The following is a 27,227-nucleotide window of genomic DNA, read 5'->3' as shown; positions in this document are numbered from 1 at the left end:
CATAGAAAGTGCAGCTGTAATTAATTGGATTACGTTGTATCTGTGGACACCAATTAAGTATTACAGGGGGGGCCACGGATTTTGATGGTCACAATTTCTACGCCAACGAATTTGAACATAACGTACTGTAAGTCAGTATCACGGAAGCTATTTGCTTGAAAAATAAGCAATAATATGAAAACAAATGAAAAACTGACGAGTGCGTTTTGTGGGGCTGCCTGTCAGGGACATAATTCAGTATTGCCTCTCACGCAACAATGCTTACGCACTACTGTGGCACGTGTAGTAGTAGGAATATAATGTATGAGAGTATTTTCGTATGATGTGTAAGTAAGTGTGTGTGTTAGTGATTTTAGTTGCGTATGAGAGGGTTTCAGTCGTGCGTGTGTGTGTGTAGAAATAGCCACTTAGCACCCTTGAGACACAGTACGATGGACACGGGAGTTATGGGGTTGATTTGATGGACACTGTTTATTGAACCGTAGGTGCGTCTGTAAAAGAAACGAAATCAAGGGGAGCTGGACCTGAGCAATAAAATACTATAAAATAGCCGCAGAGACAGGCAGATAAAAACACGCACCCTTGGGTCGGCCCCACTACCAGAGGAGAAGAGTGTCCAGTAATCCACCCCGTTGGCTGCAGGCTCCCTTGCCCCGTTACTAAGGTTTAAAAATTATACAAACCCACCCCCTTAAAATGATATTAAAACTATGTTCAGTAGCGCCCTCTACTACTCCAAATACTAAAAATACCTTCGAGGGTTTTTTTCTCCACACACAAAATTAAAACATTTACTTACACTACCCCCCCCCAAAAAATTCATACACGCGCACCACTGAAATACAAATTTAATGAAACGCTCCCACACACAAAACACAACAGGAACATTCACACGCACACGCATATGTATCGATTGAATGAAGGTAGCGTGATTGTGGAGGAGTGGGCGTGTTAAGTGTGTGTGGGTGTGTGTGTCACTATCAGAGAGCGCAACTTTAGGGTGCTTTGCGAGTAATTTGGAAAGGGTTTAAAAACACCCAAGCAAGATTAAGGAAATACTTAAATATTAAGAACTTGCTGAACTCAGTTGCATTTAACTTATCGTAAGTACTTCACCAACATCGTGTTCATATATATGCACACAACGGAGAAGTTATAATGTACCGGGGCTTTTTGTTCGTGGCGACTTGCCGTAGTGCTATGATGTCACGGCTCGGCCATTTTAAATGTGTTGGCGGTTTTTGCGATTTTATTTATGAGTTTATTTCGCCCCTTTGGTGAAGAAGAAAAAAATGGAGCGGTATGTATCGGGTTTAACGTTCAATACCTATTAGAATGCATTCTGCTACCCATTCGGAAGACGGATAATGGGTTTTTTTATATTTTCTTTTTTTTTTTTTACTGATCATGTCTTTTCGTTATTGCCAATCCAAGAGAAGTCATGGCTTCACTTGTACGTTATAGCTCTCGTTGATGTAAGATAGTGTTAACTGTTAGGCGGCGGTGACAAAAATACTGTAACTCTCTAAGAGTATCAAGTAGACTCACTTGTGTACCAAAAGTCTGATAAAAGTAGAAGTACTGATTCAACTTCGGTACTTGGGGTGAAGTAAAAGAGCTCAGACTCGGAGTCCTATGTGTACGTTACAAGTACAAAAGAAATGAAATACTGTCAGTTACACAAGTACACGTTTTCATCAATAAAGCAAAACTTATATTTTACCAGGAAATAAAAACTCAATGAGACCGAAGTTTATTTCAAGGGTGATCTGGCCAAGAAGGCAGAGCACAATTAACGTCAGAACGATACTTGTATGAATATATAGTATACACCAAAAAAAAGTTACAAACTAACTAAAGAGCAAAGAGGCAAGTTTGAGTTGACTCTGAACGTCGTTCTAGGGCAAAGGGCCAAAATAAAATAGGCTTCTCTTACTGGCCGCAGTTCACACGGTGCTGAATTTGAGATTCGTGGAGGTTAATCAAAATGAAATTAGAACAGGTATAACATGGATGTTGATCAAGACTAGACTTTTGAACATAAATCAATGTTGTAGCCTGTGTTCTTGCTGGATTTACGGCAAAATAGCCACTGCAAACATTTCTGCACAAATAGTTTCACTAATTTATTAACTTGTATGCTTCTGAGAAGAAAAACAATCGTGGAACATGCTGTACTGTGAACATTTTGTGTATTTATCCTATGTATACCTTTAACATACTCATCATGTTCTGTCATGTTTGTATTTGTGACTTTTGGGGCCAGTGGAAGAATGAGCAGAGTCACAAGCAGGCTGTCAGAGCTGCCCATGCGAGTGCACGACTCCAACAGGATGAGCACTGCGTACACAACTCCCCGCAGGTTGGCTCTTTCGTTGAAAAAGATGCATAGTTTTTGGAGGGGCAATAGGGCCTTAGAATAAAATCTCCTTTGTGATTTCTTCCACAAAAAAATACAATTAGATTAAATTAGAATCTTTATAGTTATTGCACAATGTATAAGGAAACGATAATAAATTAAATTCGATTTTTATTTTTTATTTTTTAATCTCTTTTGCTAATAGAAAAAGCCGAATTACATTGCCATGATTCAAAACGAGTCTTGGGAGGCGGGGCGGGGGGGATGGGGGTTACCTTGTAGGAGTTTTTTTATTACTACATTTACCAAACAAGGTTTGAAACAGTATTTTCCCCAGCATTAACTTGCTTCAACTTCCACAAAAAATAATTGCAAATAATGTGAAAAAGTGTGCTTTCTTTAAAACATGAATATAAAATGATCCATAATAAATGAACAATTATATAATCTTTTAACAATTTACCATCATAAAATGAGCCGTCTGACACTTTCATTGTCTTACTATGTTTGATGTATTCATCTTTTTCTGTTGTTGGAACATGTGGAAAGCCTTTAGTCCACTATTTAACATGGTTTTATCACAGTTTACCATTTGACTATTACCCTAGTTTTCTGTTTTGTCATTTAATTTGTTCGTCTCGGCTACCATGAATATATTGTGCTTTTGCTCATAATGTTGTGTTGCAAGTTGATTTGAGCTTTCTTTAAAAAAAAAAAATGTAAATCGCAATTCAATAGCTTTGTTTTTATTGACAGTGAAAAGCCTTCAATGGGAAAACTCAGCATATCCAAACCACTGTCACAGACATCTGAGCGGAAGACAAGCTTCTCTGGTCGACGGTATGTGAACAATGGAAATGCTGTAAACAATCAGCATTTACCAGAAGAACAAGCAGAGCTTCTACGATTTCTATAGAAATGAACTGTGCTACCCTTTATAATACATACAGGCCAGGGTGATCCAAAAGTTACTGAACACTTCCTTTTAAAAAAAAAAAAAAAATGTCATGCATCCTTTGGATTGATCAACATTTGACAGCCTAGGCTTTTTTTTCCTTTTTTTTTGTCCTCTCTGCTCGCCAATTGACATTGGTGGAACTTTGCAAAAAGAGGTTTTTGTGTCCCTGACTGCATTTCAGAGCCCATTTTAGAAACTTTACGGCTGTCACCGTAAATTTGCTTCAACACAGTACAAATTACGCTGTCCGTGGGAAGTCACTCAATACGCTATCTGTTCTTGACAAAGCAGAAAGCCTCCTACTACGACTGAAGATGAAAAATCTGAACTTCTAGAGCAGGCATTTGTGTTATCCCAGACGGCTACACTGGAACGCAACATCCACAAAGACTCTATTCAGCACATGCTTTAGAGAGTGGTAAAACTTATTTTGACTTCAGGTTGATAAGCATGGAAATCTTCTACTTGAAGTCTTTGAACAACCTGACGTCAGTGCAACAGGGCTGAATCATGAATTGAATGAGGAAGCACTTGAAGAATTCTGTGTGGAAGAAAACTCTGAATGAATCTGGAGAACTATTAGAAATGTGTGCTGGTTTGTGCGTCACGAGCAAGTTGTGCTGTATTTTTAGCACATGACAATATTATTAGCCCTTGTATATACTGACTTTTGGCACACCCTGTATACAGTACATACAGTATTGTATACGTTGTTGTTTTTGTTGTTGTTGAGCGCAGTGCAAGTGGAGCCAGTATACCACGCAACAGCTCCATTTATGGCTTTGGAGGACCCGAGAAACTCAAAGATACACGGCCTCTGCATGACAAAGCATATGTTCAGCAGTGCATCAGACAGCTGCATGAGGTAGGTTTGGCTGTGGCAATGTGTCCACTGTATGTGCCACATACATGGTTCTGCTCCTAAATATTGTTGTGCTTATCTTCTTCAGCATTTTAATCAATTTCCTAATTGTATACCCTTTAAAATGGCCAAATCCTCAATATATGTGTGTGTTTTGTTTTTTCAAACTGTCTGCTGCATGCACCACATGAACGGATCCAGGACATTAATTTACAAGTATAACTAGTCAGCTTGGTGACAAAGTGCTACCTTCCATGAATGAAAATATATAATAATTGCTTCACCGCCACAAAACCCGTAAATATAGCTAACTACCAATCAGAGGAAAGCTGTTTTTCATTATCAATTTAAGGAGAACAGTGATCCAATCACAGCAAAAACATATTTACATGTCAAATATTAATGACAAATCCATCCATCTCATATGCCAGGCATTTTTGACCAACTGGAGTAGCTTGAAAAAGAGCATCCTGGGCATTTCCAACCCAAACTATCTTGAAAACCTCAAATAAAAGATTATTCATTTAAAAAAAAGAAAAGTGTGGCACAGAATGTTTGGTTTATTATTTGGCTTTCTTTTTTGATTTAGTTCCTGACAGAGCATGGCTACAACGTGGCACCCAAGACCCTCCAGTCACCGTCCACCAAGGAGTTTGTCAAGATCTTTGAGTTCCTCTATCGTCAGCTGGACCCTGCTTTTGAAATGCCAACCTCCAAAGTGGAGGAGGAGGTTCCAGCTCTCCTCAAGTCACTCAGGTTACAGAATATTTTATTTGGCTTTAAAACAGTTCCTCTCTGAGATTTTGTTGAATGAATTGCATGGTAGTATATGGCCCAGGTTTTTTTTTTTTTGACTCCGGGATCAGCAAGTAGCCATGCCCTAGCTTCGCTCCCAGTCATCATGGTAAAACCTAAGACAGACATTGCATTGGCCCTGCAGTAGAGGAGGTGGGGCGGCTCTTTTAAATGGACCTCATACTGTAATAAGTGTTAAAAGTGGATGTTAAGTGTGTTGCCTTTCTTAATTCTTTGAGTATTTTGACAATTTGACATCTGGGAAATGTTTTACGTTTTGGAAAATCATCAAGTTCAGTGATACCAGACTTTGCTAAATATCTGTCCTTCTCTCTCGCTCTCCTCTCTGTTTGCGTTGCAGATATCCGTTTGTTCTGTCCAAGTCCTCCATGTATTCCGTGGGAGCTCCCCACACGTGGCCTCAGGCACTGGGTGCGCTTATGTGGTTAATTGACAATGTCAAGGTGAACGGCAGCCCCAGTTACATTAAAAAAAAAAAAAAAAAATGTTGCTTGAGTAATTAAAATTAGATATGACATTTCTGCTCTGTCGTGTTGTCAGATCCAGACAAGCCTGAACCAGCAGGATCTGCTTTTCAGTGACTTCTGCGAAGGCAGCGACGACATTGACGACAGCGCAGATTACAATAAGGTACTGTGATTTAAAAAAAAAATTTTTTATTATTGACTGGACAATTCATCCAGTCAGGCATTTTCAATAGCCCTGGGCACAAACAGACTAACAACCATTCACATCCACACCTATGGGTACTGTAGTTTAGAGCAGGGGTGGCCAAACGGTGCTCAACTGCCACATTTGATTTTCAAAATGGATGGAGGCTATTCTGATATCCTGCAAGGAAATTCAAGCAGAAGCTCTTCAAAAACTCAAAAGCTCAATGGATGCAAGAATTGTAAACCTGCTAATGGCATGCTATCAAGTAAGAGGACCTATGTTAAAATGACCTATTTAGATGTTTGTGATTAAAAGTGGTTTGGATTTCTGTAAATATGAGCTCCATAATGCTTCAAATTCAACAAGTTACTATCTTCAGAACTTTATAACCTAGAAAATGTTTTGGAATTGTGTTGTGCATAAAAATTTGGAACATTGCATTTTAAGATTTTGTTGTTGTTTTTTTTTTTTTCCTTTTTTTTTTTTCCTTCAATTTTGTAACATGACAAAGTTAGAAAACAAGAAGCAGTACACAAAAAAAGTAATTTAAAAAAAACAGCAGCAGGAGCACTGTAATTGTCGCGCGTATTCAACCAAATCAGTTACTTCCATAATTCAGTCCAATAGTCCTTCTCTGTGAGCATTGTCCATTTCATCTCTTTTTCAGGGCATAAATCTTCCGTCCTTATTCTGTGCATTAATAGCTCCATATCATATATCGTGCCCATGATTTTGAGCCATTCATCTAGTGTCGGAGGTCCCAGATTGAGCTATTTCTTTGTGATGGCCTTTTTAGATTCTGCCGTCTTAAGCAGGTACCTACGGTATGTTCCCTTAACATGGTCACCTGATAAAAGCCTCGATACAATATCTCCCATGAAAACATGACATTGTAGCCCAAAAATCCCCTTCATAACACTATAAACATTCTTCCAGAAAGATGTCACCTTTGGGCATAACCAGAACAATTTAAGTTTTTTTTTAGTTAAGTATTTTCATTGGAAGATTTGTTCCAAAACATTCAATTGATACTCTAGTCTAATGGTTGATGACTTGAAGATTATGCTGACTGTCATTTGCATCGACTATTTCAGAAAATCACAGAATCATTTGGAAAGGAGTGTACGGGACTTGGTGGGTCGGATTAATGAAAGGAGCTGACCATACTTTACCCACCCCTGATTTAATCTCTAACGTTTATGTTTTTGGAATGTGGGAGGAAGCCAAACCAGAGTACCTATAAAAAAACACACAAGCACAGGGGAGTCCACACAGGAAGGCCGGGGCCGAGATTACAACCTTGAACCTCAGAGCTGTGAGGCAGATGTGCTAACGCTAACCAATTGACCGCCATGCTGCCCCCTGGACAATTCATTCATGCTTTAATCTGTTTCGATCAAATACAAGAGCTGTATGTTTACAACGCCGTGAAGTGATTTAGATCCCAGGAGGTGAACTACTTAACTGCCTGCTTACATCTCCAGTGTGCAAGTGTGTTTATTTCATCCAAAATGTTCCTCCGTCTGCAGCTTTTCCTGGACTACACAGCAACCACATACACCAAATTCCTGCAGGGCGAGGACACCTACGAGGAGGATGACGAGGCCTTTATCTCTGAATTGAGTAAGCTCTAATTCGAATTAGTTCGATTTTATTTTAGACAGGATTTGTAATCACGTTCATATTTTATTGCCTGTGTGTCTACTTTTGTGTGTTGGGATGTTGTCTTTGTTCACGTGGATGCGCATTTGTTTGTGTGTGCGCGCGCGCGCGTGCCTTTGCAGAGAAGATGTGGAGTTATGATGAAGAGCTGCTGGTTGCCATGGAGCAGAAGCACAGGATGCTGATGGAAGAGGTTGAACGACTGGAGAGGGAAAACCAAAAGGTGAAATGAGATATTAAATTCAAAAAAATAAAATGTTAAGATTCAATTTCATGTGCACCATGTGTCTTCAAGTGGACAATAGTGACGGTAAACTCATTTGCCGTTGATTTTATGACCAGTAAACACATCCCTCTTCACTGATAGGACCGTCTCCAGGTCAAGAGGACGGAGCAGATGAGGCTGCAGTCAGACCTCCAGAAGCTGCGTGACTATCATGCCCAAGTGGAGGCCTTCCAAGCAAATCAAGAGAAAAAGTACTCGGAGCTGGATGATGAGCTGAACCGCGCTGGTAAACAGAGGTGGCCCGGGTGGTGGACATAAATGTTTCATTCGTTAAACAACAGCTGCAGCTGTAACAAAGCACTTTACATATAACCTAAAGCAACGGTCAAATATAATAATACAACAAATAATAGTAATACAACAACCATCACTGTGAAAACAGTCAATTAAAACACAAATTACTGATACTAATACATATGCAGTAGACACCCAATTAAACAATGTCAGTCTCAAGTTGTGTCGAAAGCCAAAGAATCCAAATGCGTCTTCAAACGAGTTTTTCAAAGCGGACAGTGAGACGGGCTTGCCTAACATTTAAAAGAAGGTCATTCCAGAGGGAAGGACCAGCAACAGAAAAGGCTCGATACCCTCTGAGGCTCTGATAAATCGTCGTCAGACCTAAGGCACTGGGCAGGTGCGTAGGGGTGGAGGCGCTCATTCGAAGATTTGCAAACAAATTGAAGTATCTTAAAATGAACTCTAAAATGTAGTGGGTGCCAGAATTGGGATTATGTACACCCATTTATGAGCTCCGGTTAGGAGGATTACGTAATGGAACTTTTCATTTTTCTCTTCTCCTGTGCAGTCAGCACCCTAGAGTCTCTGAAACTGGAGCAGGGCGAGCTGCAAAAGGTCCTGCAGAACCAAAAATACACGCCGGTCGACGTCGAAAGGATCAACCAGGAGAAGCGGGAGCTTCAGCAAGCCATCGCTAGTCACGGCCAGTCTCTGGAACATGCCCAGCAGTACAAGTGGAGCGAAGAGATCGCGCTGGCCAAAGTCAAAGAGAAGGTACGGTATTCCCCTTCAGTGATGGCAGACATTAGGTCTTGAGTTTCCTAACAAAGACACTAGGTAGGTAGGTAGGTAGGATGCTTCACCGGCAGAGGTATGACCTCAAAGACGTTGCCTCTTATTGTGACTGTCTTTTCCCGTAAACATTCCAGGCTGAGTTGAAGCTCAATGAGTACCACAAACTGGCTCGCAAGCTGAAGCTGATACCGACGTCTGCGGAGAACGCCTGCGGCCATGACTTTGAACTCCGGCCTTTCGAATGCGGACCGGGGAACGTCCATCTCAACTCACAGACCCAGGTACTCAACGAATTTGCTCCCATGTGGTGCTTTCTTCTATTTTGCTTTTGCTCTTAACCGCTTTGCATGTCACATTGCAGACACTTTTGAGGAAGCTGATCAATGACGTGGAGGAGGATCGCAGTCGACTCTCCAATGGCAAGTTCAGCCTGGAGGAGTCTTGTGAACAGGTGACGAAAACTGTTTCGGGTACACACACACGCGCGCGCGTGCGCACGATGCAGCAGTGTTGAGGGCGCAAATTGAGTTGATAACGCCCTACTTTGTTCCTGCCTCAGGTGATCTCCGACATCTTCGACAAGGAAAACGACCTGAAGCAGCTGAGAGAGCAGATCCGCAAGGTGGATGATCGCTGGGACGCCAGCCGGAAGGTATGAATTACACCTGCCACCTGGAGCGGACGTAATGAGCACTCCTCATCGATGCGGTGCTCTTGGCGTGTGTTAGGAGGTGGAGCGAGAGGACAAAGAGTGGGCGAAGGAGGTGGAGATGGTGGAGAGCAATCTCAATCTTCTCGAGGAGAAGATCAACTGCGGTTACGAGGAAGCCATACAGGACAATAAGGCGCTGAAGCAACAGTGAGTGGCTCGTGCGGTGGATGTTACGTTAGGTACACTAGTGAGCTCCAATACAAGAGCTATGTCAATTAGTCTCCTAATTTTTGAACACTATCAGAGAGGTATTCATTCAGCAGTATTAGAAACATACCTCCCTGACAGTTTCAATCAATCCTATGCTCATTTGTACATGTTAAAAAGTACCAACAGAAGAAAAATACCGATAGTAATCTTTGTGAAGGCGGGATTTTCAATTTAGCTCTTTTATTGGGTCTTGTTGGATTGTGCAGGTGCACCAAATGTTTTGTCCTTTTGGTTACTACCATTTTTTTTATATGACCAACAGCAATTGTTCTATTCAGGGGTTCTCAAGAAATTTTGGGTCCACGAACCCCTCACTGGGATACAATTTCCAAGAACCCCTTCTCATAATCCTATCGGCGGATAAAAAGACGAAGTCAACCCAAAAGTTTTTTTTTTACAAGAATGTGTTCTATGCAGGCCCACTAGTCAAAACATAGCATTCTGATTAATATTGCTTTTGTGGAATATGAGTTACAGTAAAATCCACCCGTTTTTAGCCATCTCTAAGGCCGGCCATTTTGCCACTTGCTGTTGACTGAAAATGACATCACAACTGCTCGGTGCTCAGGTAACGACCAATCACGGCTCAGCTTCAGAAAACAGATGAGCCTTGAATGGTCGTTACCTAAGCCCCGAGCAACCGAGATATTATTTTCAGTCGACAGAAGTGACAATGGATGAGCTCAGTGGCGTCGCACCTTTTGGGGGATGTTTGTGTTTTTGCGCAATAGGGTCCCCGCATATCATGTTTCAACAGTATAATCTGGCCGTCTCTTCTCATCACCCAGCACGAAGGAGCTCATCATGTCAATAAGAGGAAAGATTCACTCTGAAACGCAATTTCAATTTGGTTGTTTAATTTTAGAAATAATGTGCGGGGAGACATTCCAGGGAGCCAACTTCTGTATTTATTTACAAAAAATTAGAGAAGAAGAAGTGCCCCCTTTAACTTAACACTTGTGTCTTTGAGGTACCACCTGGTGCTGCTGGAGACCAACGAAGAGAGACGAACAGTCTGCAACAACCTCACGAGCGTGTTCACCACAGCAGCAGACCACCTGTCCGCCACAGAGGTAACTCTCTCGCATTCCTGTCCACATTTGATCCTTTGGAAGTGGGCGTGAGAGTTTTAAGCGCTGTTTCATGTTGCTGCCGTGCCACAGAATTGTCTGAAGGACCTGCTCAGCCATGGGCAGCACTGCTACTCCAAGGCGCTGGAGGACGATGAGAAGGCCGTGCAGGGGCTTAAGAAGATGGTGGAGGACTTTAAATTGAAGGTGCAAAAATCATATGAAGATTAAACACCATTTTTCGAGTTGTTTGTTTCAAATAATAGTTTTGTTGTGTTGTGTTCTCTTAACATGTTGTGATTAATAAAGCACATTTTAAATAAAAGGTTATTGTTGCCCCCGGTGTTGCGCAAACCCAAAGCTAATGGCACTTAGATCAGGTGCGGAGAGCTGAGTACTCTCATTAATAAGGGTGACTTGCAAAGAAGAGAGTCACGAGAAGTTGAGCAGCAAGACTCAAAAACAACTGGGCTATAAGAAAACAAAACTTGAATGGAGCTCTTTACAATGCAATGAAAGTGTTAACTTGAATTGAGAGAGCGCAACGATTATTCACTCGTAGCCAGGCTTTTCCGGGTGCAGTACTCGTATAATGAACGTTTACCAAACCTTAATCTTCAGTCTCTAACTCATCGTCGTCTGCCATCTTGTGGCCCAATGTGAGAATACCTCTACTTCACACAAGCAGCTTTAGCAACCATATATTTTGTGGGTTACAATATATTAAAAAAAAAAATTTGTTCATGGTTTTTAATAGTTTTTATACAGCACTGTCAAACATGCATCTTAAGATAGAGGGATAATACATAATTATTTTTATAGTGTATTATTATTGTGATAGGTTTGCCAAGCAGGCTTTTTTCTCGGCATCCTTGCACTTCCTCCAACTGCCCTTAGAGGGCAGCACACCACTGAAAATGCTCCTTTTATTTTCATTTATTGGATGATGGGCCTCATGTTTTTTTTTTGTGCGTGGCAAATCACGAGTTTTTTTCCAATCTTATTCAAATGGGAAATAATGACACAACTACTATTAAAACATAATTGTCCCGTTTAAAATGCCACATTGGTTTCTAATAAAAGTGACGATAAAGGCAAATGTTTGACATGTGTCACATGTTTGCCACCACACGGGCAAAGTTTTGTTAGCACACATGAAAGCATTTTTCAAAGCCAGTCAGAGAATTTTGCGTCATCACAGTTCTGAAGATGTGACTTAAAGTCTGGGTAGCACGTCTGGCTTAACAGTTCTGAGGTTCTGGGTTGGAAGCTCAGCACGGGCCTTCCTGTGTCGCATTAGCATATGTTCTTTCTGTGCTTTTGTGGATTTTCTTAGGGTGTGCCATCTTCCTCCCAAAATGCATGTTATGTTCATTGACGATTAAATCGTTAATAGATGCGAATGTGAAAGTCATATGATAATTACAAGCCAGTCTAGCACACGTGATTGACAAGTTGTCAGTTGAAGGTACGATTTGAACCTACAGTATTTCATACTTTCAGACAAACAAGCAGCATGGTTGATTTGTGAAGAATTGTCAGGTTAAGCTGTGTAGATAATTGTTAGGTTTCTTTTTCCCCCCTCAGTAAACCTTACCGTAAAAAACTGTCTCCTAAAAATAATCCAAAATTGATCTTCAAAAGAAATTAAGATAAAGGCCATAATGCTAAACTGTCTAGAGTTGCTGTTCATTAATTAATGTAATTTAAAGTTAAAATACTTTTGTCGTCTATCATACCGTCCGTTTTGTAGCGCCCGTTTTTCTCGGGGGAAATCGGGAGGTGGTTTGACCCTCAAACTTGACCTTGCATCGACACAGGAAGTGTGTGAAAGTGGGTGGGGGCGGGGGGTGCATTCAAAAAGTGCGAGAAATGTTTTAGACAGATGTAATGAGGTGATGGTGAGGGCCTCCTCGGGGAAAGGCATACGAAAAAAAGTGATGGATAGCTTCCACCCTGTGCTCTTTAGAAATGTAAATGTGTATGCGTGGGTGCGTGGGCTAGGTGGGGGCACACAGGAAGTGGCAGAAAGGAGAAAGGCTGACGTGTATGCGTGCATGTGTGTGTTTTAATGGCTATGCCGACCTTTATATGTTTACAGACAGACAGGTGTCATCCATGTAAGCCCCCTGTGTGGGGGGAGGGGGGGTGTATGCGCGTGCGCACTGATTCTCTCATCACGCACCATTGCATTCCAAGACGTGCGCCATCAATTCTTAATACACCGCGTGCTCCTTCTCTGACACAGTGGCAAGCCAAGAGCCTGCACTGACTGTATCTGTGTCTCACACAGTAAAATCAACATTTCTACTAGACTTCCAGATTTACTTCATGATGTATTCCAAATGTTTGCATTTATCATTTAGGAATGACAGACATTTTATGTTGATGAACTCCATTTTCTAAGGGCTTAAACATAGTGGACATAATTGTCCATCATTTGCAGTTTGTAGCTCTGCATGTGTTTACTTTTGTCTTTTTTTTTTTCTGTTGGGTCAACTTTAGGCCACTGACTGGGCCATTGAAGACCATTCAATTTCGTTCAACAAGTTTTGTTGTACTTTGTAACTCTGCCATTGAAGAATATTCCGTGAATTGTGTTTAAAAAGTCTTGCATTGTCTACTAGTTTGGCCGTAGAAAAATTGAATTGATTTTATAATCTGCCATTGAAGACTTTTGATGATGCCCCTCTACATCATGTTTTTTTGGGGGGGAGTAAAAGAATGTGAAGTGTAAGGCAGCAAGTCCAACAAACAAAGTGAAGTGAAGGCTAAGTTCTATTTATAATTATGCCACTTTGTCCCAATACTTTTGAGCCCCTGAAAATGCAGATACTGAAAAAAGAGGAACCCTGCAATAAACGTCACCCGATCTCAACCCAATCGAGTATGTTTTGGGGGGGGGACGACTAAACTGAAGGCAGCAAGTCTTAACAATAAAAAACAAGTTATATTCTCAATTAAATCACTTTGTACAATGTGACAAAAAACTAAAGTGGTTTACCAGTCCTTTTGCAATGGCACTTCCATTTGCGTTTGAGCCACTGCGAGTCGCTACGTCGTCGTTGTGATGCAGCTGCTAATCAGATGCAGATAGATGCCTTTTCACTGCATGCAAACCCAAAACACACACACACAGTGGTGCACTCATTAAAAACACAAGCACAAGAAAGAATGACTATTCCCAACCTCTGAGGTTCGCATTCAGCAAGTATTTGTGGCAATGAAGAACAGCAGCAGGAGTCTTGCTTGTTGTTTTGTGAAACAACATCCGTTAGCGATTCATAAGGACTAGGGAAGACTAACACCAATTTTCAAATCGTTTTGAATATCCGTTCAATATTAAATAATGTAGACACATAATCAATAGTTTTTTACAATAATATAATGAAATCTTTAAAAAAAAATTGTAATTGACCCGAATAAAACAAAGTTAAATATGACAATGTGTTAAAATAATTGAGGTCTTGAAAATTAAATAAACATTTAAATAATATAAAAATAGGGGTAGTGTAAGCACAATTCTGTCATGTTCGAACAACTGCATTAGTAATTCAGTACAATACGTACCAAAAAAAAACCTCACAGTTTTCACAAAAAAATATGATAATTTACTTGTACAGTAATAATAAAATAAATGGCGACGCTTAAAGGACATTGGCTCCTGACAATGAAACAATTGACAAATGTTTTCACAATATTATAAATGTATTAAACATAACACAATCCAAAATATTTTCACAATTGTAATTAAATAAATTGCGTAGGGTCAGGTGTAAGAAATCCTGAAATTGAAATGGAATACAAATAAAACTCATGAAAACTATACAAAAATAAGAATACAAGTTTGTACTACTACTGCATGATTTAATACAAGCTACTGAGGCTGAGTTACATTTTCTAGACGGTTTTGTCAAAACTAAATTATCTACCTACCTACCTACCTACCTACCTACCAACCTACCTACCTACCTACCTATACACAGGTTAAAGCAGTGATGCATTCACAGGCACCAGTGCCAACTGTTGCATATGGTATCCTCTCACTGGGAATTCCTTCTCACTGGGATTATGCGCAAACACATAATCTGCATAGAAGTAAATCTGCGGCAAAAATAGAAGAGAATAACTAATTGAAATCTCAAATCAATATCAATTTAGGGACGACGTGGGTATTTGGAGCACTACACAAAAGGCCCAGCGTTGTTAATTAAAGAGGCAGTACATTACATACGGCATCGATTCGGTTCAGCTGCTGAGCTGAATTGAGAAGTATGATGGTGAGAAGCTGCCAGCGTATGCTGCGGTCTGCAAGCAGCTCCCATGGCTTCTTGGCCTTGAATCCTTCCTGGTCCGGGTTGTTCTTCTCCTTCTCCATGTCCTCCATTTCACCATCGCAATCAGATGCACCGTGCAGCTGCCTGAGGGCTGCATGCAAGCAGATGACGCGCAGCACGTGGGGGTTGTTGTTCCCATTCTTACCTTTTTTTAATCAAGGTTCGCTGAATCAAATGTAATCATGTCACATGATACCCTGCTGATGAAGATACACCTTTCCGCTGCGGGGGATTTTTAGGCACTTTGTATTTCATGTTTTCAACCTCACTTCATGTGAAGTGTTTTAGTTCACCTTTTCTGCATGCCTCATAATCTCCTCTGTCGATGAGCAGGAAGCGTGGACTCTCCGGGAACCACGCGAGCGTCAGAAGCGGCAGGACTGCTGAGATGCGTGTGGTGGCGAGCAGAATGGGCCAGTAGTCTTCTACTACATCTACATCTATCTGTGTGTGTGTATATGTATTTATATGTATGTGTGTATATATGTATGTGTATATATATATACGTATATATATATATATACGTATATATATATATATATACGTATATATATATATACGTATACATATATACGTATACGTATATATGTATATGTATATATATATACATATATATAGAGAGAGAGAGAGCGAGAGCGCGAGAGAGAGAGAGAGAAAGAGAGAGGCCAAGTGTTGCCTTGATGATGTCACAGCAGCTTCCTGTGTTGTGCTGCTTGCTTTTTTTTTTTTTGGACAGCGTAGAGATGATTATCCATTATTCTATATTTATTTATTCTTTTGTGTTTTCTCAGTGTGGGAGATCCAGCCAGATGTTAAAAAAAAACAAAAGAAAAAAAAAAGAATCGTGCGTGTGTGTGTGTGTGTGTGTGTCTCAATATGTTACAGATGAGATGTAGCTTCAGCATGTGGCAGCTTTTTTTTTTCATGAAATGGTCCAACTTTCTTTACTATCTCCCCCGAGTAAAATGTTTCATTGCACAGCTGCACACATAGAACACAATAAAACTATAGTGAAACACAATCGATGTACAAATAGTCTGAAAATAACGCAATAAAACAAATAGTTCACCAGGGTCTCATATTGACAGGCGCATCCTTCCAATGCCCACAAATATTTCCTTTTACGAGTCAATGCCTGTACAATTTAGGAATGGCTCATGAAAGTCCCAGTTTGATCCTGGATTATACAAAGTATTAATAACTATATGTTTATATTCAGAAATTGTGTTTGTGTGTCCTTTGTGAAGTTGGAAAAAGGTTGAGGTGTGGGATGAAGGTCAATGATGTGCTAATCTGTGTGAGAAAGTGTTCACAATCCGGCATATGGCATCACTTATGTGAATGAATGCAAGGCCGAGCAAACATGTCCTGTTATTGTGGCGCGCCCGCCGCATCCCGACGCACACGAGGCATCGTACGTGTGTCTATACACGATCTACTTATACCACCACTAATACTAGTTGCATAACTACTACTACTACTACACTGTAAAAAAAAAAAAAAAACACATTTTTTTCATTTCGTTTGGGCTAAACAGTCATTTAAATTGGAACACTTAAAATAGGAATTATTGACAACAAAGCAAGCAAGTGCTTCAAAGTGCTGTAAACTCCTATTTCTTTGTTGAGAATGCGGGAAAGCCAATTTTCACATGAGCTAAACTTACAAACATTTTCGTTCAATTTCCCAACATTAAAATTGTATCAAAGTTTGTTGCCTTGAAATTTGAGGTCACCCAACTATTTTTTTTTTTACAATGAGAACAACAATGACTACACCTACTTATAATACCACAACGACATACGCCATTTCCTACTACTAATATAACAACTACGATACTTCAACTACACTGAAAAAAAAATGATGGTTGAATTTACTCAATTGTATTTCGTCAGGTGGTCGCACAAAATAAAATCATCTGGGACCAGATACATTTTTTAAGATGATGTATAGTTTAATTGAAAAAATGTCTCCGGATTCAGATGATTATATTTTGTGAAACCACTTGAAGAAATCAAATTGAGTAAATGATGCACGGCATTTTTTTTCAGTGTGCTCTGGGTTAAAACCCTCATGAGTATACGAATATAACAATAACTACTACTACAAAAACAAAAAAGTGCTGCTTTTGTACCACTTCTCCTCTCGCTCCTCCACCAATACCGTTGTCAAATCCTACTAGTGTATGTGTGTGTCTGCGCTCAACACAAAGGACCAACCATCCTGGCAATATATCATGTTTCGGTCCGTGCCGTCGCCGCCTGGCCGGGGGGTCACGAGGGTCCTGCGAGGGGTCATCAAAAGGTGGTTGTCGACGAGGAAAGGTCGCGAGCCTGCGATGTTTGAACTGTTTGCTCCCCGTTTTTGCCGCGTGAGTCATTCAATGTCTTGGTCGTGGAATCCATTTCAGCCTGGCTTCACCCTCCAGGAGGTGAAACAGATGTCTGACAGGGAACTGCCAGCCCCTAAATACCCGAGGAGAGACTTTTACAATCTTACCCAATTTCCTCTTTTGTTCACCTGCACAATCTAATGAGATGCAATACCCTCGTACATTAGAATGCTCATTTTTTGATCGACACTGTCCGAGATATTCATTTCGCAAAAGTTTATGTTTACTATTGTGCTTGTAATTTTCCCGGTTTCATACTGGGACATGTTTTTAATGAACTTGTTTAAGTTGTAATTAAATGCATTCACCTAGCCATCTATTTTCAAAAACACTCGTCCTCATTAGGGTCACAGGCGTGCTGCAGCTCATCCCGGCTGACTTGCGAGAGGCGGGGTACACCCTGGACTGGTCGCCAAGCCGGTTGCTGTGTCAGTAAATAGGGAAGACAAAATGCATCAACAGAATCAACAACAATCATTAACATAAAAAAAACAACAACATCTTGTTAACATTCGTAACTCATTAACAAGTGTACAAACAAGTTACTGACTCTAGCAAAAATATGACTTTTCTAGCGCATCAGGTTGAGATATTTAAATGGTTTTAATAGCGCGTAGACATTTCGAATCGACTTCCGTCCTTTTAGCGAAAGGAGGGAAGTGAGTATGCCGTAAAGCAATTCAGGACATTTGTATTTTTTTTTGTGTGCCAGGGTTGATCCCATCCTCCTCAAAGTTGCTTAATGCCAGTAAAAACGATACAGACCCCCCCAGGGCATGACGAAAGTCCCATTCAGCTATTTGTAAGTCAATGTTTCATCAAAAGAGTTGTGAACATTTTTTGTTAAGGTCAAATTCTTGCCCAGTGCTGCTTTAAAGTTCGACCTATGAAAGCTTGCACAACACTGATTTTACAGTGGGTGGTCATTTACAGCTTTGACGTCTTCAAAGAAAATTCCACCTGTTACTCTTAATTTATAAATATTACTCTCGACTCAACTTTATTCCTGTAGTGCTTTCATAACAGCTGCATCTTAAAAAAAAACTATTATTATTATTACGGTATTATTATTATTATTATAAAAACCTGATTTGCCAGAAAACATGAGGCATCTGCACTATAAATTAATCTTGAAGAGTTTACTTGCATCTCTGGTTTTAAAAAAATCGTGTTGTCTAATTATTTTTGATAATTAATGAATCATTTTGAGACCTTGTTTGAGTCCAAATTGACTGTTGTCCTGGTCTTTCAGACTCTCAACAGTAAACATTCTCAGATTTCTGTTGCCTTCAGTGAAAGCTGCCTCTTTATCTATGTGATGTTTTTTTGTTTTTTTTTCTTCGAAATAACAGATTTATAAACATCTGCTTTCACTTTGGAAAACAATGATCAACATTTTTTTTTTTTTTTTTGCCTATTTTGTGACTTGTTGCAGACCCGCTTGTGCATTTTCTGCACAGTCAGTTTGAAACAACGGCCTGTTTTTGAACCAAAAATTGACGGAAATTCAAAAAATATTTTTTTAACAAAATAATCGAAAGATGAATCGATTATTAAAACAGTCGTTAGTTGCAGCCCAGCTCAACACCGTAAACAACACAGCGACACCATCATCATCGACAAGCTTTTTCAACATCACGATTAAGGTCACCTATTGTGTGAAATTACTAATTGACTATTACTGCATGAATATTTGGCAAAGTTAACATTTGCTGGACAGTGTAGTTACGTATACAGTATAAGGGCGGTTGCATGTTTGTAATTTCCTGTGTAGCTTTTGATGTACTGTATGAATCTAGTTTATGATGGGTAGGTCCACTTCCCATTGCATTAAAGCGTTGTGTGTTGGCCGCCCACTTGAGACCATCCTTCTCCATTTGATTTCCCGCTGTGCGCTTTTCCCACAGATGAAGATGAGACAACAATTGGGCGACGCCTGAGGACTCGTTGCCTCCGGCGTTCGCAGACCATCAGTAGATTTATGAACACGTGGATCAGCGGTATGTGCTCTTTTGGCATAATCTTGCACTCCTACGGCCATTTGGCTGCTCTCTGTTACATTACGTGCTGTGAATGTCCTCTGTATGTACGTGTATGAGTGTTTGTGTGTTTTGGGAAGGCGGGAAGGTGAACATTCCCACTTTAATGTTTATGATCATGAAAAAAAAATGTAAATATCGGACAAAGATAAACCAAGTAAACATAAAATGCAGTTTTGAAATGGTGATTTTATTTATCAAGAGGAGAAAACCTATTAAACTGTGCAGGCATGACCTTCAAAAGGCCAGGTAACTTTGTATAAGTTAATTTTTCCTTAAAGTCAACGCAAACATTTTTTTTTTTTCAAGAATATGTTCTATGCAAGCCCACTAGTTGAAGCAGGGCATTTGGTTTAATTTGGCATTTGTAGAATTGAAATTAAGCAGCAAAATGCATCTCTGGGGGCGGCCATTTTGTCTTCTGTTGACCGAAAATCACGGCTCAGATTCAGAAAACAGTTCAGCCGTGATTGGTCGTTGTGAGCAGTTGTGATGTCATTTTCAGTCGACAGAAGACAAAATGGCCACCCCCAGAGATGGCTAAAAACGAGTGCATTTTGCTGCTTAACTTTTATTCCACAAACGCAAAATGAATCAGAATGCCGTAGTTTGAACAAGTGGGCCTGCTGGGAACATATTCTTGAAAAAAATATGTTTGGGTTGACTTCCGCTTTAACAAATGAAATCACCATTTCAAAACAGCATTTCATCTTTACCTGCGTTTTATTTGTCTGATATTTACAGCTGAAAGTGACAAAAACTGCAAAAAAAATAATTTGAGAAGAAGGCTAATACTTTTTCACACCACGACATGCATTATGATAAAGTCTAATTTAATGTTAGACACTAAAGAAGACCCTCTCATTTGACCAAAAGAATTTCATGATCAATCATGAAGTTTCGATCAAAATTGACCTTGAACGTTTGGATTGTGGGTGATGAGCACCTCTAAAGATCAGATTTTTTCCTCCAGAGAGGGGGCATGAATAGGGAGTTGGAGGTCTGCTTTGCCTCTTGGGGCGCACACACACACACACACACACACACACACACCAACAGGGCAGTTTCCACATGTGGAAACCATGAGAGGAACGCACGACGGCGGCGGCAGCATCGATGCGCTGACAGCGTGTGCCGCGTGCATGACATTGCTCACCTTTATCGGCCCGCCGAATCCTCCGAAGTCCCAACTCGTGTTTTCCCACACGGCTGCCTTGGTGACACACATGAATAAGTGAGCCTTGGCGCCGTGGTACACTTGATTGGGTTTAAAGGGCCCCTAAAGTGCTTCAAATTGGAGTTCAGTATGGAATGTTCTGGAGAAGTAGGGAATTCCTCAAAGTCAGATCTACTGTACCAGCCATGGCATACGTAAAAAGTAAATGTATCATAATAACCATAGAACCAGAAACAAAACCGAACAGGAAAGAGTCCAGCTGATCATAATCCAAACAAGGCAATTACTGTATCATAATGATTTTTTAAAAAAAAACCTTGGCTTTATTGTTATAAGATGACTTTTTCCCCCTAAACTCATTTCTTGAAAAATAACAACTTTTTTTTAATATTATACTTTTTCCCTTAATGAATTCAATTATCTCTTGAAGAAATATGATTTATTCTCTTTTTTTTTTCACTGAAGATTAAACATTCTATTTTGTATTCGCCTCAGAAAAATCTGATTTTTTCTTTTGGAAAAATCCAAGAATTGTCATTTCTGAAAAAAAAAAAAAAAAAAAATGTAAACATTATTCTCCAAAAATAATAATAATAATGAAAATAAATAAATAATAATGATAAGTAACTTTTTTCAGACTAGTTTTCAGCATAGATAGGCATTCCATCCCAGGGACGGAACAATCCGTCCGTCCAGGACCACTTCGCTGACGGAGGAAAGAGGATGAGAAGTTATTTAAAAAGGAAGGACTAAGCAAGGATGGAGGTGCTTTTTCGTCCGTCCCTTTAATTCTCCCTAACCGGGTCAAGTACCGACTGACGTGTTGTGTTGGCTTGTTTTAAAAAGCAAGACCACGGTTCTCTTCTGCGATACCACAGCGCCGCCTTTATTAACTGCCTCCCACAACTCTCCAATGTGCATTCCCTGCAGTAACATTATACTCATGGGCATAGTCTGCCCTCTAGTGGTTCAACACATGTAATACCGTACACTAAAAGCTTTTGACCCAGAAGTGGAAGTCTTTCGTTCTCCTCCTAAAATAACATTGCGTTATTTTGCAATAGTTATTCTATAGTGAACTAAAGCAATAACAACTGAAAACGCGTTATAACGCAAAAGTTTTGTAATAAGACGCAATAGTATTGCTATCTTAAATATTCTCGTGGTGTCCCGTAGTCTGGTGACCGACGGCGGTTGTGTTGGCAGCTAAATGCTATCTTGGTTAAACAGTAGTTAAACAACTCAATCCACTCACGATACTCCCAGCCGCTTTTTTTCATAATGTTTATGAGTGCACGGATGCTTTTTGTTTTCTTCTTTTTTTTTTTTACTTTATTTATTTTTTGGGGTGCGGCAGGGCGGACAGACTAACGGAATGTAAGGACAGCAGCGTTTTAAAAGGATGAAGGGGCGATGACGAAAGGGTGCCGAGGTCCCGGACGGAGGACGGACTGGCAAAATAGGCTAAAGTGCCCGTCTCTGGTTTTCAGGAATGTAGTTAGAGTAGTTTTAGTATAGTTTACACTTGTACGATAGTTAAGTATGTTTAAAATAAAATGCAAATGATGATGTACGGGCCGACACCCAGCGCAAGCCATTCTTAGGTTTGGTCTCAATATTTAATGGTGCGGTCTAACGCCTCACAGGTGATACGGTTGCATTTTGTTACCACAGCTGTGACTCACGACAACACCTGTGAACACGATACAGGAAGTTCCTCTTTTTGTCCTCAACCCGCAGCTTGGTTGCAAGATCATGATGTACTCAGACTCATTTTCTTTGTCGGTGGCTTTTCGGGCACTCGGGGACACTGTGCAAAATGTAAAGAAAAAAAGTGCACTTATTTGAATACAAACTTGTGCTAATGTTTAGTATATGCAGAAAAAAAAAAATCTGTATTCAGCACCTGTTGGCCAGGCGATCCACTAACCGAAATGCGATCGTTCATTACGAGCTCGTTTGACACCCTGAACAAAAGAGCAAGAGAGTCATGGTGCTAATGACAGCATCTTCTCTCTAATTACCTCCTCCTTTTACACACTGACGACTAGTGATACAGCTGCTTCTTGTAGTACAGTCTTCACACAAGGTGATGACGTGGGGTTGGGCCATATGGCTTTAAAATAAATCTCAGATTATTTTTCACAAGAATCAGATAAATTTTTTTCCCCCTTTCATTTATAGAAAACGCCAATGGCAATGTCAGATCAATATAATATAATATAATATAATATAATATAATATAATATAATATAATATAATATACAAAACAAGTTTTGATCTTTGTTTTTTTTCCTCCGACTGGAAACACCTATTTTTACCTGCAAGTCTTTTCCCCAACAAACACTTCCTAAATTTTTACGAAACAATACAAACAAATCAATTTTGTTCTTTCTCATGGAGAAATTGCCCTTTTTTGTCATAACATATAAGCACAATTAACGTTTGTGAACATTGACATGTTCAGCAATTTAATATCACATAATGATCATCAATCGTCATGACTCGGCTGGTCCATATATAAATACAACATAACCTTTTTTTTTTTTTTCAAAGAATAATAATAATAAGCCATTCTGTAAAAAAAATGCTACAATTTTTCCTTTGAAAAGTCAGACTTAAAAAAAAAAAAAAAAAGACCTTTTCTTGCAAAAAAAAAAATTGATCACACGTTTTTATCCAAAAACTACGACTCGCCAGTGTTGCAAGGATTCTTTGTTGACTCTTTTTTTTTTTTTTTTTTTTTTTTGACATGATGGTCAGCAGCTACAAAGAAGTTTGCTTCGCCGGACGGTTACTTGTCGTATTTGTCACGCTATATGAGCTCAGTAGTTGATCACATTTCAAAGCTAGTCGCAGGAAAACTGAGCTCAGGTGGCCGAGCTCATGACGTATCAAATATAAAGCACACTCATTCGTTTCAACAGTTATCACCTTCTTGCGTTCCCTCCTCATCGTCATCCCTTCTAATTACATCTTAATGAATTTATTACATTCAATATTTTTATCCACAGAATAGAAGTCACACTTTAATTCTGATTTCGTTCGAATTTTTCGTGTTTGTAACCTTGACGCTATTTACCTTCAATTTTGTTGAAGTTACGACCTCCGCAGAATACATATCATAAACAATTGGCGGATGTACGCCCTTCCAAAAGATTTTTTCCCCCTTTTTTTTTTTTTTTTTTAACCCAGCAGCAGTTTAATATTGAATTGATGTTAAAGGGAAAAGAAGCCACAGCTTTTCTTTATAAAAAAAAAAAAAGATTCCCAACAGGTGGGAGTGTTTATTGTAAAGTTGTTGTTTATGGAAAACAAGATGCATTTTTTTTTTACCAGCGATGAACACGAATAAAGGCCAGTGCAGGAGGGGATTTTGTTTTCTTAGTAGCTCAGTTCTGAAGCATTGAATCAAGTATAGGGGAAACACAATGCTTTTCTCCAAAAAGCATAGCACATCTAAGATGTTTTGTGTTAGTATGTTGAATTTTGGTTCTCTCTGCCTGCCTTTTATTGCAATGATGTTTTGTCAGGAAGAAGACCCTTGCCACAAAGAAAGATGCAACAATACGGATTAACTTGGTTTCATTTTATAAAAACAAAAATAAATATGAATAAGTTAATACATCCATTTTTTCCATAAATACATACTGTATGCTTGCTGTCCAATAAAAAAAAAATGTGTATCTCCAAAATTTATCTTATCACCTGACTACAAAAAGAAAAAAAAATCTGGGATGAAAATTGGTGGAAAAGCTTAGAGTAATAAATGAATTAGTATTTTTTCTGTTCCTGTATTAATACAAATGAATCAAACTTGACTATACATGAGTACCAAGTAATTATATTTTCTTGGTTTTTCTGCATTTTCTGGACTACACATGAAATCTGGAGATGCCCCCCCCCCAAAAAAAAAATCCATCTGTAAATAAAAAAAAAAATCCCAAAAATAGAGATACATTGTTTTCATCCAATAGAAATGCTATATTTAAAAAATAAAAAAAAAGTTTTTCCCTGAACTGAACTGAACCACCCCCATCCCTCCACAAAATCTGGACACACTATGCATGGGTTCCATCCATTCCATCTTAGATGTTCTGTCTCACAAAGAAACTACACATGAAATTTGGAGATACTTTTTCATTGGACGGCGCCGTACACGCGAGTGTCCAAACCTCCTTCGTGTCCTCGCATGAAGGAGGAGAAGGTGTGGACTGTCAATCAAACACAAGCTTGATGACGTATGAAAGAGTTGGTCAGACACAAGCACACTTTCTGGCTGAGTGCTTCCTGAGCGTGTGGTAGACCAGGTTATCGTCCAGAAAGGACAAGTTGTCGTCAAACGCCACCGGGCGGCAGCAGGCCTGCGGCGGCGCGTCCTCGGCGGGAAACCTCCCGCGGCGGGCCAGGTGGCGCAGGATCTTGTCGTAGTTCCTCTCCGACTTCCTGCAGGCTCCCGCGCAGTACCTGAAGATCATCTCCTCGCCCGAACGGTAGCCCAGGCCCAGGTCGGTCACGTTGAGGTGGACCTGCTGGAGCGAGCAGCCCGGCGCTCGCCCGCCGCCCGCCTTCCGTCCCTTCGCGCCCGGGATCCTTTTCCGGCTCGACCCGGTGGTCCTCTCCCGCCTGGGCCGCGACCTGATGCTCCGCTTCTGCTCGGGCCCGGGGGTCCTCGGAGTCCGGCGGGACCCGGCGGGCAAGCCTCGTATTTTGCTCACCATGACCAAATCCAGCACGTTGTCGAAATCGGACGGCGTGCGCTCCTCCATGATGTCTAAAAGAAGAACGGATCATTGCAGTAATCATGTCTCGGAGAGAACAAGGACATCCATCCATGAGTGCTTGCCTCTCAGCTTTTATTTACCATAGTTAGATGTGTGCGAATGCTTGACTCTCAGCATTCCCGTCATCAACATTTTTGGCGTCAAATCAAATGAGTGTAAACTCTTGTCTTTCAAAATTCCCGCGGAAATTCTTTGGGCATGTAACATGGCATGGTCATGGGAGCGTGAATGCGTCTTTTAGCATTCTTATTGAAGTACTTTTGGGAAATGTTTTTGAACCATACTAAAACTTGTTTTAATGCCTTTCTCGCTGCATTCTGATTTGAACAACAAAAGCAGTGTGAATGCTGCTCAATTCCCACTTTTTTTAGTACACTCTAAAAACAGGTGGATTAAAAATAACACAATTTTGGGTCAAAAATGGACTGATGCATAACTTGGGTCAATTTGACCCACTTTCTTCCATTGTTTTGTACAAAACTACCCATTTTGGGGGTTGTTATCTGCAAAAACAACCAAGAAAGTTGAATCAAATTAACCCAAGTTATGCATCAGTCCATTTTTGACCCAAAATTGTGTTATTTTTAACCCAACTGTTTTTAGAGTGTGAATGTCTCGGTATTCCCATGGAAATCCTCATAACAAGCCAAATTTCTTATATGAATGTCTTCTCTCAGCTTCCGCTTTTGACCCGCAACATTAGCATGAACACGGTACTTTCGGTTACCGTGTTTTTGTATTTTCGTGAACGCTTTCTGACTGAAAAACCTCAGCAGTGTGAATGTTTGCCTCTCAGTATTCACATTTGACTTTTTTTTTCTACAACAGTATCACAAATGCTCAATCTCAACAGCGCCAACCGCATTTTTACCATAGGAGCACAAATGTTGGACTCTCAGCAGCATTCCCACTGCAAATATTTTCCACATGCAAAGTATGATGTGAATGCTTGTCTCTCAGCAATTCTGGCTGAAATACTTTGGTCGTGCTGGTCGCACAACTGAGTTCAAAGCCTTTCTCTCAGCATTGACACATTTCTTTGGCATCAGCATGACTCTCTCTTAGTATTCCCCAAGTAAATGATTGCCCCCCCAAGCCCAATCCTCACAAGCATCTCCCTGGTCTTCCTGGCTCCAGCTGTTGCCCTGCGAGGTGACTGACAGGCGAATCCGGAGCGGCGGGCCCTCCAGGGGCCTCTCCTCTGCTACAAGCAGCACCGCCGGGGGCCCCGGGCCGCCGTGCACGGATCCCAGCACAATCAAACAAGTGGTCAGGCTACGCCATAGCGTCATGGTCCGCTCGGGTCCGGCAGCGGGACATGGCGCGACTCGGAACCAGCTGCTCTCATCCGGCAGAGAGAGGCGCTTTCCTAAAAGAAAATTCCTCCAATTTAAAAAAAAAAAAAAAAAATTAAAAAAATTTAAAAATCCCTGTTTTGCAGAAGTCCGTCAGGCGTGCGGTCCCACTGAGCTCAAGTCCACACTGAAGGAGGAGGAGAGGAGGAGGAGGAGGGACGGGGTGTGTTGGTGACGTGTGGTGATCCATTCCCGGTGGGTGGAGACTCCACAGGTCAGTAAAAAAATGTGCTTCCAATCAGTGGGACATAACATGCGCTGCTGCTTCACGCTGCTTTTCTTTTTTTTTTTTTTTTTTTTGTATGACATTTGATACGTCCTCATCAGAAATATGCAGCTTCACATCAATATGATATCCGATACAACATGTTTAGACTCAGTATTTTGTCATCCACATTAAGCGATCAGTACTTGCCAGCCCGTAGTTCATTTTGCAACAAAGGAGTGAGCTTACATGTGAGCATATACGGGACTTTTTATACGCATTTTTCTGTAGTGGTATTGAAAGAAAAAAAAAAAAAA

General features: G+C 40.3%; 2 protein-coding genes across 3 annotated transcripts; one reads left to right on the top strand and one right to left on the bottom strand.

The window, feature by feature from the left end:
- Positions 1-1,082: 1,082 nt before the first annotated feature.
- On the top strand, positions 1,083-10,869 carry ndc80 (NDC80 kinetochore complex component). Of its 2 annotated transcripts, none has more exons than XM_086030799.1 (17): positions 1,083-1,103; positions 2,267-2,362; positions 3,116-3,199; positions 4,056-4,182; positions 4,769-4,935; positions 5,336-5,438; positions 5,536-5,625; positions 7,179-7,272; positions 7,434-7,534; positions 7,679-7,823; positions 8,403-8,608; positions 8,764-8,910; positions 8,991-9,080; positions 9,189-9,281; positions 9,358-9,488; positions 10,522-10,624; positions 10,715-10,869. In XM_086030799.1, exons 2-17 carry the CDS (start codon positions 2,274-2,276, stop codon positions 10,850-10,852), a joined length of 1,908 nt encoding a protein of 635 aa, XP_085886925.1. In that variant the 5' UTR covers positions 1,083-1,103; positions 2,267-2,273; the 3' UTR covers positions 10,853-10,869. The 2 variants fall into 2 exon arrangements, with proteins under 2 accessions (XP_085886925.1, XP_085886924.1); XM_086030798.1 differs by lacking the exon at positions 1,083-1,103 and adding an exon at positions 1,193-1,300.
- A 13,953-nt stretch (positions 10,870-24,822) lies between these two features.
- Positions 24,823-26,642, bottom strand: LOC147147023 (glial cell line-derived neurotrophic factor-like). The gene is made up of 2 exons (XM_086031483.1): positions 26,459-26,642; positions 24,823-25,340 (listed from the first exon to the last, which is right to left on the bottom strand). The coding sequence occupies exons 1-2, from the start codon at positions 26,640-26,642 to the stop codon at positions 24,823-24,825; spliced, it is 702 nt and encodes a 233-aa protein (XP_085887609.1).
- Between the last annotated feature and the right edge of the window lie 585 nt (positions 26,643-27,227).

Source organism: Filicampus tigris, chromosome 5 (assembly GCF_054856515.1).
Source record: "Filicampus tigris isolate MCC_2025a chromosome 5, RoL_Ftig_1.0, whole genome shotgun sequence".
NCBI lineage: Eukaryota > Metazoa > Chordata > Actinopteri > Syngnathiformes > Syngnathidae > Filicampus > Filicampus tigris.
Note: the sequence above shows the minus strand (reverse complement) of the source record. Positions and strands in the feature narration are given on the sequence as shown.